The 11,121-nt window shown below is 40.9% G+C and overlaps 1 protein-coding gene across 5 annotated transcripts in view; it reads right to left on the minus strand.

The window, feature by feature from the left end:
* Window positions 1-11,121, minus strand: part of dlg3 (discs, large homolog 3 (Drosophila)) — a 90,714-nt gene that overhangs the window by 32,510 nt on the left and 47,083 nt on the right. For 4 of the 5 annotated variants that reach the window (XM_037977259.1, XM_037977260.1, XM_017408272.3 and 1 more), the window contains 6 exons: window positions 5,385-5,438; window positions 4,986-5,036; window positions 3,759-3,883; window positions 3,207-3,376; window positions 2,933-3,069; window positions 1,859-2,003 (listed from right to left, as the gene is read on the minus strand). In XM_037977259.1, the coding sequence (XP_037833187.1) occupies window positions 1,859-2,003; window positions 2,933-3,069; window positions 3,207-3,376; window positions 3,759-3,883; window positions 4,986-5,036; window positions 5,385-5,438 (682 nt within the window). Of the gene's footprint in view, window positions 1-1,858; window positions 2,004-2,932; window positions 3,070-3,206; window positions 3,377-3,758; window positions 3,884-4,985; window positions 5,037-5,384; window positions 5,439-5,511; window positions 5,716-11,121 lie in introns of all 5 variants that reach the window. The other variant, XM_037977258.1, reaches the window with a different exon arrangement.

Genomic DNA, 11,121 nt, shown 5'->3' on the forward strand with positions numbered 1-11,121 from the left:
GAGGAACTGTCCCCGATGTCCACGGGATATTGCAGAGTCGCGTTAACCAACACAACCCTACAACATCCAGAGCCCTAAGGAACTCCGGACGAATCTCATCCACCCCCGGAGCCCTGCCACCGAGGAGCTTTTTAACCACCTCGGTGACCTCAGCACCGGAGAACATATACTACTATACTTATATTTTCTTTACAGATATTTGAGTATTTTAGATCAAATACTGTTATTTGTTGACACAACACTGGTTCATCCCTTGAGTTTAGGAGCCTTGTTGTGCCTGAATGCTTCACAGGTTAAAGTTATATGACTTAAATAAAGACATTCCTCTAAAAAAGGATCAGAAACTGAACCTAAAATGACCGGACTCAAGAAAAGGACAGAAAACTTGAAGATAAACAAACAAAAATCACTTTAAACAATATTAGAAGAAAGTCTGGCTCCTCAGAACAAAATAAAAAAATGAAGATGACTCAAAACGTTTTTAAAATAAAACTTTTGGGGCTATCTTTAACTATTTTTTCCTGCATTTGTTTTAAATTGCTGGCTGCTTCGTCACCTTGCTGTTGTGACTCGGGGGTCACAAGATTGTGATTTTTTTGTCACAAGATGATAATTGGTTTACCGCTTTAAACCTTTGCAGGCTGTTCTTCCTGAGCTGAGATGTGTGAAAAAATTGGCTCGATCTGAACTTGAAGTTTACTACCTGCTGCTGTTTCCCACTCGGCGGTTTTTGTTCTGTTTATTATTCCAGAACCGAGACAGAAGAAAACAATTCTCTACTCAACTTTACTAAAGAGCCCTAGTTTCGTATTGAGTAAAATTGCACTTCTTGTTTCTGTGACAATCGTTGTCAGGTTCATTAAGTTGTGGCAGACATTATGTTTTTATAAGAACATAATTTTTAGAGGAACACCCAAACATGGTTAAAGAGGGGAAAAAACTGGGCTACTCGAGGTTTAAAGAAAAAAAAAACATATGCGTTTGTATAATACTGTACATTTTTAAATTTGGAAAAAAATAATTATGTATATGCCTATTTCTTCTCTTGTGTACATGCAGCTTTAGTCACAAGACCACACACAGTTTTATACATCTGGCTCCAAAATCTCTTTCCTTAGAAATCACACTCTTGATGGAGGCAGTTGAGAAACATAAAATAAGGATTTCACATTCAGATTACCTGACTCAGCCACTGGATATGATGCTACATTGATGTTAAGTCTGCATTTAGGTCTCACTCAAACATTTTAAACATACAAAAAGCCCACAATGGGCCCCTAATAAGATTAAATCACCGTTCTGTTCAAATTTGCGAAGCTGCAGCTCAAGATCGTGGGCTCTCATGAGCAGGTGGGATGTGAGAAACCAACCACACTAAGTGGGTGGCAGAGAACTGTTCTAGTTGTTGCTGTGGAAAGAGTTGTGTGTGTGTGTGTGTGTGTGCAAGCATTCACTACATTCACTATGTGGGTGTCTGGGCATTGCAGTTTGCAGAAAGAACAGTGATCCAACACATAAAAATCAAAAAAAAACATCTCTGATAAAGATGAAAAGATGATTCCCAGTACAAAGTACAACATAAACGTTGACTTAAAAACCACCTTTTACCTTAAGTAAAAAAACTTTATTTGACTGAACATGTTATGATTTTAGAGCAGGCTCTGTATGGATTCGTGTCTGGAGCAGTGGTAGGCAATCCTGGTCCTGGAGGGCCACCATCCGGCATGTTTTCCTTGTTTCCCTGCTCCAACACACCTGATTCAGTGGTTAAATCATCTCTTCATGTTCTGCAGAAGCCTGTTAATCACCCATTCATTCAATGGAATGTTTGAAAAAACACGACGAGGTAGATACGTACTGCTGGAGTAATCTGGAGGGGCGTACATGTCGTTCAGGTGCACGGGTCCCGGTTTGGCCACCTTCAGGTACACCATATCGGAGGTGTTCTTCAGCGCAGCTACCGCCTCCTCGTGACGCACATCCTGCAGCACGATGTTGTTCACCTGGATTGTCAAGAAATGAGAAAGATAAACAAACCTTACATTTGAAAGAGATTAATTATACTAGAGACAGATTAACTGGCCGATACTGGCCATTTTTAGAAAAATCAGCAGTCAGCCATGTCTGTGCTTTTCTAATCAATTATCCAGGAGGAAAATAAAGATGCAGCAGCAGCTGTTACTGCCAGCTTACTGTAACCCACAAATGCTCTTCTATATGAAATCATTAAGAGTACAAGTTCTTCTAAAGGCTGTTAGATATACGTTTATTTAAACTAAGCAATTATTGTTGTATTTTTGTCATGATCTTAGGGGTTTGTGTTTGTTATTTTAATTTTTGCTTGTGTTTAGTTTTCAATCATGTTTTTCTCAGGACAATTCCTTGCGTTCAGTGTGTTTTCAGTCTTCTGTGTCACTGATCGTCTCCCTGTTATCCTTGGCCCCCGCTCATTTACCACCTGTCCCACATCTGCTAACTAGCCCAGCTGCTATCACTCAGTATCACCAGTAATTATTTATACTTGTTCTCTCGCAGTAATTGTCAGATTCTAGTGGTGCTCGTACTGCTTGTTTCTGGTTTATTTTTGGTTACCACCTCCTTTGGATCCTGCTCTCCACCAATCTTCTGTTTGCTGCCTGGACTCTTTTGTTATTAAATAACCTGTACGTTTTTTTGTTCCAACTCAGCCTCCGTGTCTGCGTTTATAAGTCCTACCACTCATAACATAACACTTCTGTTAAATACAAAATACATACTGGCCAAAAATGTTAAAAATCTGCCACCAACAGCCCTGATTTCTAAAGATCGGCTTTTGTAACACTTCAGAAATAGATGAAAGTTTCACATTTTAATGAATATCATGAAAACTTAAATTCATTTTGATTTAAATTGCAGATATGTGTCTGTATCAGGGTGAGGTGCAGGCTCATACAGCTAGCAGGCGGTCTCCAGTCTGCAGGCGTCCATCTTTCTGGGCAGCTCCTCCTTCTATGATCTTGGTAATATAGATGCTATTATCTCCTGGAATATGCTGGTTCCCAATCCCTCCAGCGATACTAAATCCCAGTCCTGAATGAGTAACACACAGTCGGACAGTCATCACAAAAAACAGGTGGGTGACTTTAATACATACTGCTTTTACTGCGTTGTTACGTATCTGTAAATGTATTAAATTTTTATTTATTTTTTTTCTACACGCTTTTCACCTTTGGGCCCTTTCAGCAGGTTGACCTCCAGAATTGTTTCAGGTGGGGCCTGCCTCCGTCGAACCAGCAGCCGAACCACAGGCCCCGCCTCCTTAAGGGCTTCCACCGCTCGGCTGTGAACCACTTCAGAAACGTCGACATCGTTCACGCGCAGCACGCAGTCGTTGACCCTGCGGAAAGTTCAAATATACAACAATCACACCACTGTGTTTGGTATACAAAGGCAGGGAGACCCAAGCGGGGCTAAGATGATCAGAAACTTCCAGAAAAAAAAAAGCACTCCATAACATAATTTTTGCATGTTTTAGGCTTTGGTTTTGCAGTGAATCATAACTTTGAGGAAGCACACAGAGCCGGGAGGCAGAGAGCTGAAGAAACTCTGCCTCCCACACAGCCCTGCCTGGCGGGACACGGTGTTGGTGAGCGGTAAAGATGAGAGTATAGAGGTCAAAGCAGAAGGAGGATGGAGGGTGCAGTTGAGCTTGAAGAGAGCAAAAAAAAAAAAAAAACGAGGTGAGAAGGAGGGGAACGTTCTGGAAGAGACAAACTTACCCCAGCCGTCCATCCATAGCAGCTGCTCCTCCAGGGATTATCTTAGTGATGAAAATCCCTGGATCATCAGGAATGTGGGGGTTGTCTATTCCTCCAGCAATGCTAAAGCCCAGGCCAGAGTTCCCCTGAACACAGATTATGATTGGCATTTGCATTAGGGTACAATAAATGCACATCCATACATTCATTTGGAAGCAGTGTACTATATCACATAACAGAAGCAAACTGCTGTACTGATTTCTGCAGGAATCTCTCATATTTGCTTTTGGACACCCGATAATATAAGCATGTATTTTATTTAATGAGCCACACATATTTTATCAACCTATAGAGTTTGAGACAAGCCCGATGTCCGCATATAAGGACTATATTAGTTGACCTCCCGTTTTCTGCAGCAGGTAGATGCCGCCATTTCTTTCTCATCCAAAAAGAATACACATTTGGATCCGGCGGGCTCAAGCACATTGCTGCATCTGACAGTTGTGGCCGCAGAGACAGGCAGCAAACAAGACAGCTGAGAAAAGACTTCACTTTATTATTTTCTATAAATAATGAGCAACGGTCGCAACAAATTAGGACAGTCGGAGGCTGAGGTCTTGCAGCGCGTTGCTCCGGAGCCGAGAGGAGCCAAGAGGAGCCGCCTGCACTGGGCCTCGCCACCAAATGTTACACACCCACAGACCTTTTAAAGTGAGACTTCGCATAGTTTATTTAAGCTTCCCGGGTGCAGAAATGCCACTTAGAGTGAAATGGGCAGAGATATACTGTACATCCGTCTCGAGTTCTAGGTGCATCAGTATGTAGGTGGAATAATAAGAGCATATAGCTCCCCCACCAGAAGCTAAACTACTACTGCCAAGTGCAGCGGTGCCTGCTGAACAATCGAACAGGAGAGCACTTTACATTTCTGGCGTCTGCTGATGACATGTGCCTCTGGATTATGTAAAAGCCACGCATCGCTGGAATTGTTCAGTTCTCTTTTACATCACATACAAGACTAATTTTATGCAATTATTTAAAAGCTGTAAGTTAAACCTATTAACCCCTGATTCTTCTAAATTTACAGAAATAACTAGTTGGCTGTGTTATTTACAGTCTGTAGGCTCGATTAGAAAAGAAAGAGCTTCTTGCTACCACCTAGTGGGTAGAAATCCATCATGCAGACATTAAAAAGTAATGTGTAAATCCAGGGCACATATTGTTAAAAAAACAGCTGGCGAAGCTTACCCTCTCTAAAATGATTTCTTCATATTTATACATGCCATCACTGCCATTTACCTGCCAAAAACAAAACAAAGGTTAGCAATGTCATTGTGCAAAAGTAATTATTTCTTAAAAAATAGTACGAAAAAACAAGCTGTGCCCCAAACTGTACAAACAGAAATCCATATATATACAAATTCTAAACCAAATTTACAATATTTTTAAAAGAAATGGACATTTTCGACCAACATTCAGGGCAAACAGGATCATAAATGTTTTTTCACGTGATAAACAGCCTCTTACGACCAGGATGAGGCCTTCTCATGCACATCCACACGCAGGCACACACACATGTCCGTGCAGCAGAGCAAGTGGGAATAAAAAAGGATCCATACTGTACAGACAGCGAGAGCAGATACTTACATAAGGGCCCGCGTCGAGTGAGTCTGCGTTGACAATGATGGGGGGAGGGTTGGCCTGTGAACACGAAGAGACGCACATTAGTTCAGCGTGCGAGGCTGGTAGCACGCAGACGTAATCAAGTACACACAGTATTGCCTGGGAGCAGAGGATGCCATAGGAACAGTCGGCGAGTCTCTGCGGGATGGAGAACGCGGGGAGGGACGAGTCGGAGGGGGTGTCGGAAGGTGTGAGGACCGAGAATGAGGACTGGGGCAGAGAGACCGCTGCTTATTAACCGCCACAGCCAGACATCCTGCAGTCGCCTCGTAAAACAAACCAGCTTGTGTTTCAGCTGTCGAGACAACACTTTTATCTCACATCAAGTTTCAGTTTACACCACGTAGTATCACATCGAAAAACGCATGATTTTATCATTAGGTGACCATTTAGTTTATGTTACAGGGTTTACAGAAATAAACAGTGGGCAAACGAACACCTCTTTAAATGAATCACCTATTAATAAAGTTGTGCACTGAGCCAATTTGGATATTTGGCATAAAACATAACACAATCTACCACCTATAGGTTTTATTTGTATTAGCAACTAATCAGATGAGTAACATTATTTACAATTAGTAATAAAACGTGACAGTTCAATTCCAATTTACTATTTCTACTGAATCTTTTTGACTGATATTGTTTCAATTATATAATAACTCATAGTAAGCTGTAGTCCAAGCATAAATTTGAATGAAAATCTTCTTGTTAAAATAGTTATACAAAATATATATATTTGCAGCATTCAGAGTATAGTTATTTAGTAAACTGTCAACAGTGTGATAATTAAATGGTCTCAGGTGATGGAAGAAGACATCTGAGGACAGCAATGTATCATCATGTAGTTGTTTTTTTTTATTCTTTTCAAGTAATAATTGTACAAACCAAACGGTGATTGAGACTAATCATATAATAAATCTGTTAGCTCTAACCCTGCTGGCAATCTTTGTTTAATGTTTCAGAATTTTGAACTTCTAGCATAAAATGTTGATTATTTATTTGTAAGGAAACACCTCATGTTTTAGATGAACAGAAAAATATTATTGATATAGATCCTAATAATCAATTATGGCCTAAACTATAATTTACATCTCTCTCGTTATTAACTGTAACATTATTTTGATAAAAGCATGAACACAAGTCAGCGTTTCTGTTTTTAAAGCCATAAATAACAACAAATACATTAACTTTAGGCACGAAGCCAAAAAACGTATTCATCCCCAAATGAAGTGCTACATGTGAACTTTCTCTGATTGATTTTGATCCCAGCTTGACTCTTTTGTGCCACCTGGTGTTTCTGGCCTCACTTTGTTCCTGCAGGGTGACCAGGAAGTGAAGGAGGAGACCCTCAGGTGTGTTGAGGAGCAGCCTGATGACTTTACTTTGAGCGTTTATGTTTTCATTTGACTGATTTGTGTTGTTGGCGGGACGCTGGTCGCACTGCTTGGAGACTTTTAGCTGCTGCAGATCTCTCCTCTTGTCTTCTCCACCTTACCAGATAATCTCTCCCCTGCCTGACAGACGTACGCTGGGTTCAGTTTCATAACTGCTTCTTGTCTGACATTTCTTTCAGTATTTAAACAGCGCACTTCACTTAAGATATGCTCGTCTTCAGTAGCAATTGATAACACAATACATCCAAACATTTTCAGACAATTACCCCTTAGATGTGAGATTCAACGTAATCAAAAATTTAAGTACTTAAAACAAAAATATAGTCAAGTATGTTTTGGATTAAAGCTAATTTTGCTCTTTACATTTTATTACGTTTAACAAAAAAAAAACCCTAACCCACCAGTTGCAAAATGACCAATAATTCTCAAACAGATCAACAAGTATCAATGAAAAAAAATTATAATATACACAATATAACAAACAAATAGTCTATTTTTTCATGAAACACACATCAAACAATACAGCTGCTCTATGCACCCTGATTCACTTTTAACTGTCTGTATAACTGTTACACTATTAGAGACATCTGCTTTAAGAGTTACCTACTCGAGCAATATTTAAGGCCTCTGTAGGCTGTAGGTTTGACCTGCCATACTTGGTGGAGTTGTGAAATGGCTCTGGACAGCTGTGGGTGCCACTGTCCCCAAGTCAGCACAATCGGGCCTCCGCTGCAGTCTGCATATGGACAAACAGATGCTCACGTCTGCGCTTGTGTTTGCACATTTCTGGAGAAGACTTCATCTTAGACCCCTAACACACTTCCTAAAGTCCCACAGGGACGTCGCTGGTGAAATATGTACAGCAGCTGTGATGGCGCGAGCCTATTTTGAACGAGAACCATGAAACTAAGTTGAAACAGCGAGAAGGGATGAAACAATGCCTCAGGGCAACACGGGGAAATACACTGGCCACTGTTGTCCCCAGATGACTGACAGACTGAGCTACTGAGTCCATTACTGAGACTACATATGACAAAACAGAGTACTGTAGTGTGATGCCCGCAGTACGTATTGTAACCAGCGAAGCCCAGCGGGATCACTAAAACTACATGCAGCCGCATTATACCAACCTGGGTTTGATGCCTAATCCCACTAACCAATTCTCATGTAGCATGCAAACAAAGAGGAATAACGCAAGATAATCTCAACCTGAGTAAGCACGACATGAGTTTGATTAAACATTCAACAGCGTATCTTGGATTAGACTGGAATACACCTCCCTCCCCTGGCCTCACCTCTCTGCTTAATCTCATAAAAACGGCCACATCCGACCAGTTTATTCTGACAGCTGAGGCCGTGTTGTAATAGTGTCACTGACTTGAGCTATCAGGATTTTTTTCTCATACAGATTATATACACTCTGTCCTTGTTTCAGATTACCAGCTCGAATAAAAACTGACATCACTGTTTTCTAGTTTGTTTTGCAGACAGAGGATTGAGTCCTTACTTTTAGGAGTGCTGTTAGTTTCCTGCTGTTTAATGACAAAATATACCCGTTCCACTGCTTTGATAGTTTGTCTTACACATGATGTATATCTTCTAGCATTAATAAAACACACTGAATGAATATTAAGATCAAGGAAAGGATCTATAAAGAAATATTCCTAAATTTAGCAACAGCCTTGCTAATTGTTGGAGAGACAAGTAACCTGACTTGACGTAGCCCTCAAACGCTTTTAAAATGACTTTTCTGTCGTATTTATACATGTAAACAGGTGTTTACAACGCCCCGATGCAAGTCCTTCATTTTTGTCCTTTTGCAGAAGAAAGAGGAGTAGCCTGACCTTTTGTAACTTTCAAAACAGATGTTTTTTTCTTAATAATGCAGCTGTAACAGATGGCAGATGGAAAGAATTTACCGCTGGCTCCGATCCAGCCACAAAGCAAGCCAGTCGATCCAATCACAGTGAATCCTGCAAACGTTTCCAGCCTTATGCGAACGAGCGCATTTCCTAATCAGACAGCCATCGTGCCTAAAGTGAGAGATGCCCCAAAAGATTTACAACAAGGATTTATAAAGGACAAACAGATATGACAGATAAGAGAGCATACCAGACACAGAGACCTCATGTACAGACAATGACAGTAAGTCCAGACTGCGTCCCCAGCATGAAATCATCACAAGTCCCCGCTGACCACGAGGAGTGAGGAAAACGCACTCGCTACAGTGCTTTCTTTCTCTCACTCCTTAGGTTCATTCACCCATCTGTCCATGATAGTTCCCCGTTTATCAATCTATCATCTTGCTCTTCTGTCAGCTGGGACAGTGCGTCTGTCTCTTGTCTCTCAGCATCACGGTCCATGTATATCATGTCCTACTGGCACTGCATCACTTGGCTGCAGACCCCGGGGGACAGTAAAGCTACAAAGACTCCCAGTAAACCATGGCAAGTGCGGGGCAGAGGCTTCATCCAAACTGTTAAATAATCAATGTGTTCCCATGGTAACCAGCCATTCCACGCGATTGGCCAGAGAGCCTGCTTAGCCGCCTCCCCTTACTTCATCTCTTCTGCTTCACAGTGCTGCCTCACTGCAGTTAATGCGACCGGAGGGCGGATGTGACTCGCCGCCTTCAGGTCCACACAAACAGTTTTCAAATCCAGAGAAATCATGAAGCTGCAGGCCACGTGAAGTTATGACCGACGGGTTAAAGATAATTAATGAGGACGATTATTTAAAAAATAAAAATCAGGAAGACTAAAATTTGTGTTTTTTAAGATTTGAATCTTGACCAAGTGAGACGCATCACTAAACAAGTCTTTTATCTGTTCAGCAAACATTTCAAATAATCTGTAAGATCAAACTGTCCAACAGTGTAATGTTTCAATATGTACGCAGCTTAAAGGTTAAAGACAGTATATGTGTTATAAAACACATGTTTGTGTATCTTGTACATTCACTGAAGCTGCCCCTGCATCACCAGAGCTGAGTGAACCTGTCGTCTGTCTGAGGCCATCTTTCCTCTGTTTTTTTTTTAGTTAAGCAATATGAGCCAGAATATTAGGTTGAGCTTTTTGCTAAACTGTTTGGCCGTCGGCACTCCATGTACTGACTAAAAGTAGACTCGATGTGCTGTGCAACCCATTGATGTATATTATGATACTGGACCCCAAACAGGATCCAGAAAGCGAACAGCGTTTCCTCATTTCTGACCCCTCCAGATAAACAAACAGGAGTTGGGCTTATTTTCAAAAGACGAAAGAAAGACAGATTGTTTTTATCATTCATTTAGTTTTTACCTTGTTGCTGTATATTCAAATATTCATTTTTCTAACATGTTTAGGTGTAATTAATTATTTTATGCCTAAAGGAAAGAACATGTGACACTATGACTGGGTTTGGGAGAGCAGATGGGTCTTAAAGCTCCACATCTGGTCCCAAAAATCAACATGGCAGCATCCGTAAACTGGGTACTGCTGACTTCAGTTCCCAACAATGAGATCCAGTATTATAATGTAATGCATGTCATTAGTTTAACCTTTCATTTGATATACAGAAAAGGATTATACTTTTATGTTTTTGCTAAAAAAAAAAAATGAATGGAAGGACATGATGAGAGGCTTGGAAGGGCAGCACAAAAAGGAGGAATTCTTTTTATGGAGCATATACATGTCAAATACAGTGCAAAATAATGACACTATTCTAGAAATGATCAATTATTATATTTACAAGCGATCATGTAAGAGATACATATTGACACAAACCAATTGTGGGCAAAAGTTTGATAAAAAATCTTAAAACACTAAAAAAGGCCCAAACTTCCCTCACTATTTTAGGAAATCTAAACTCAAACTTTCCTCTTCAAGGCAGAAAAGAGGGGACTAATAAGAGAGTTCAGGATGTTCACAGGCAATGGCATGCTGACAGGGCAACAACCCTTTCCTTCTTGGGAAATATTTTCATATCAGCTCTTTTTCACACAACAAGATGAGAGCTGAGCCTCAAGTGGTGACATGGCAGTAAAATACGACAACCTCACTCAGATCACACGCCGAGTCCATCAAATGCCCGTCAATGCATGAGAAAATTACTCTTAGACATAACATGCATGTGTTGTATGAAACGAAAATGACTCTGGCAGCGCTGCGTTTATGTTTTCCAGCAGAATGTGGGATGGGAGACGCAGTCAGTGGTGCTGCTCTGATCTTCTAGCTCCCATTGGCCTCTCATAGGCCACGCTGCAGTCCAATCAATAACTACTCAATTACCATGCACCCAACACCTCATTCATGCCGAAAAGACCCCCC

This window comes from Kryptolebias marmoratus, linkage group LG9 (genome assembly GCF_001649575.2).
Source record: "Kryptolebias marmoratus isolate JLee-2015 linkage group LG9, ASM164957v2, whole genome shotgun sequence".
Taxonomy (NCBI): Eukaryota; Metazoa; Chordata; class Actinopteri; order Cyprinodontiformes; family Rivulidae; genus Kryptolebias; species Kryptolebias marmoratus.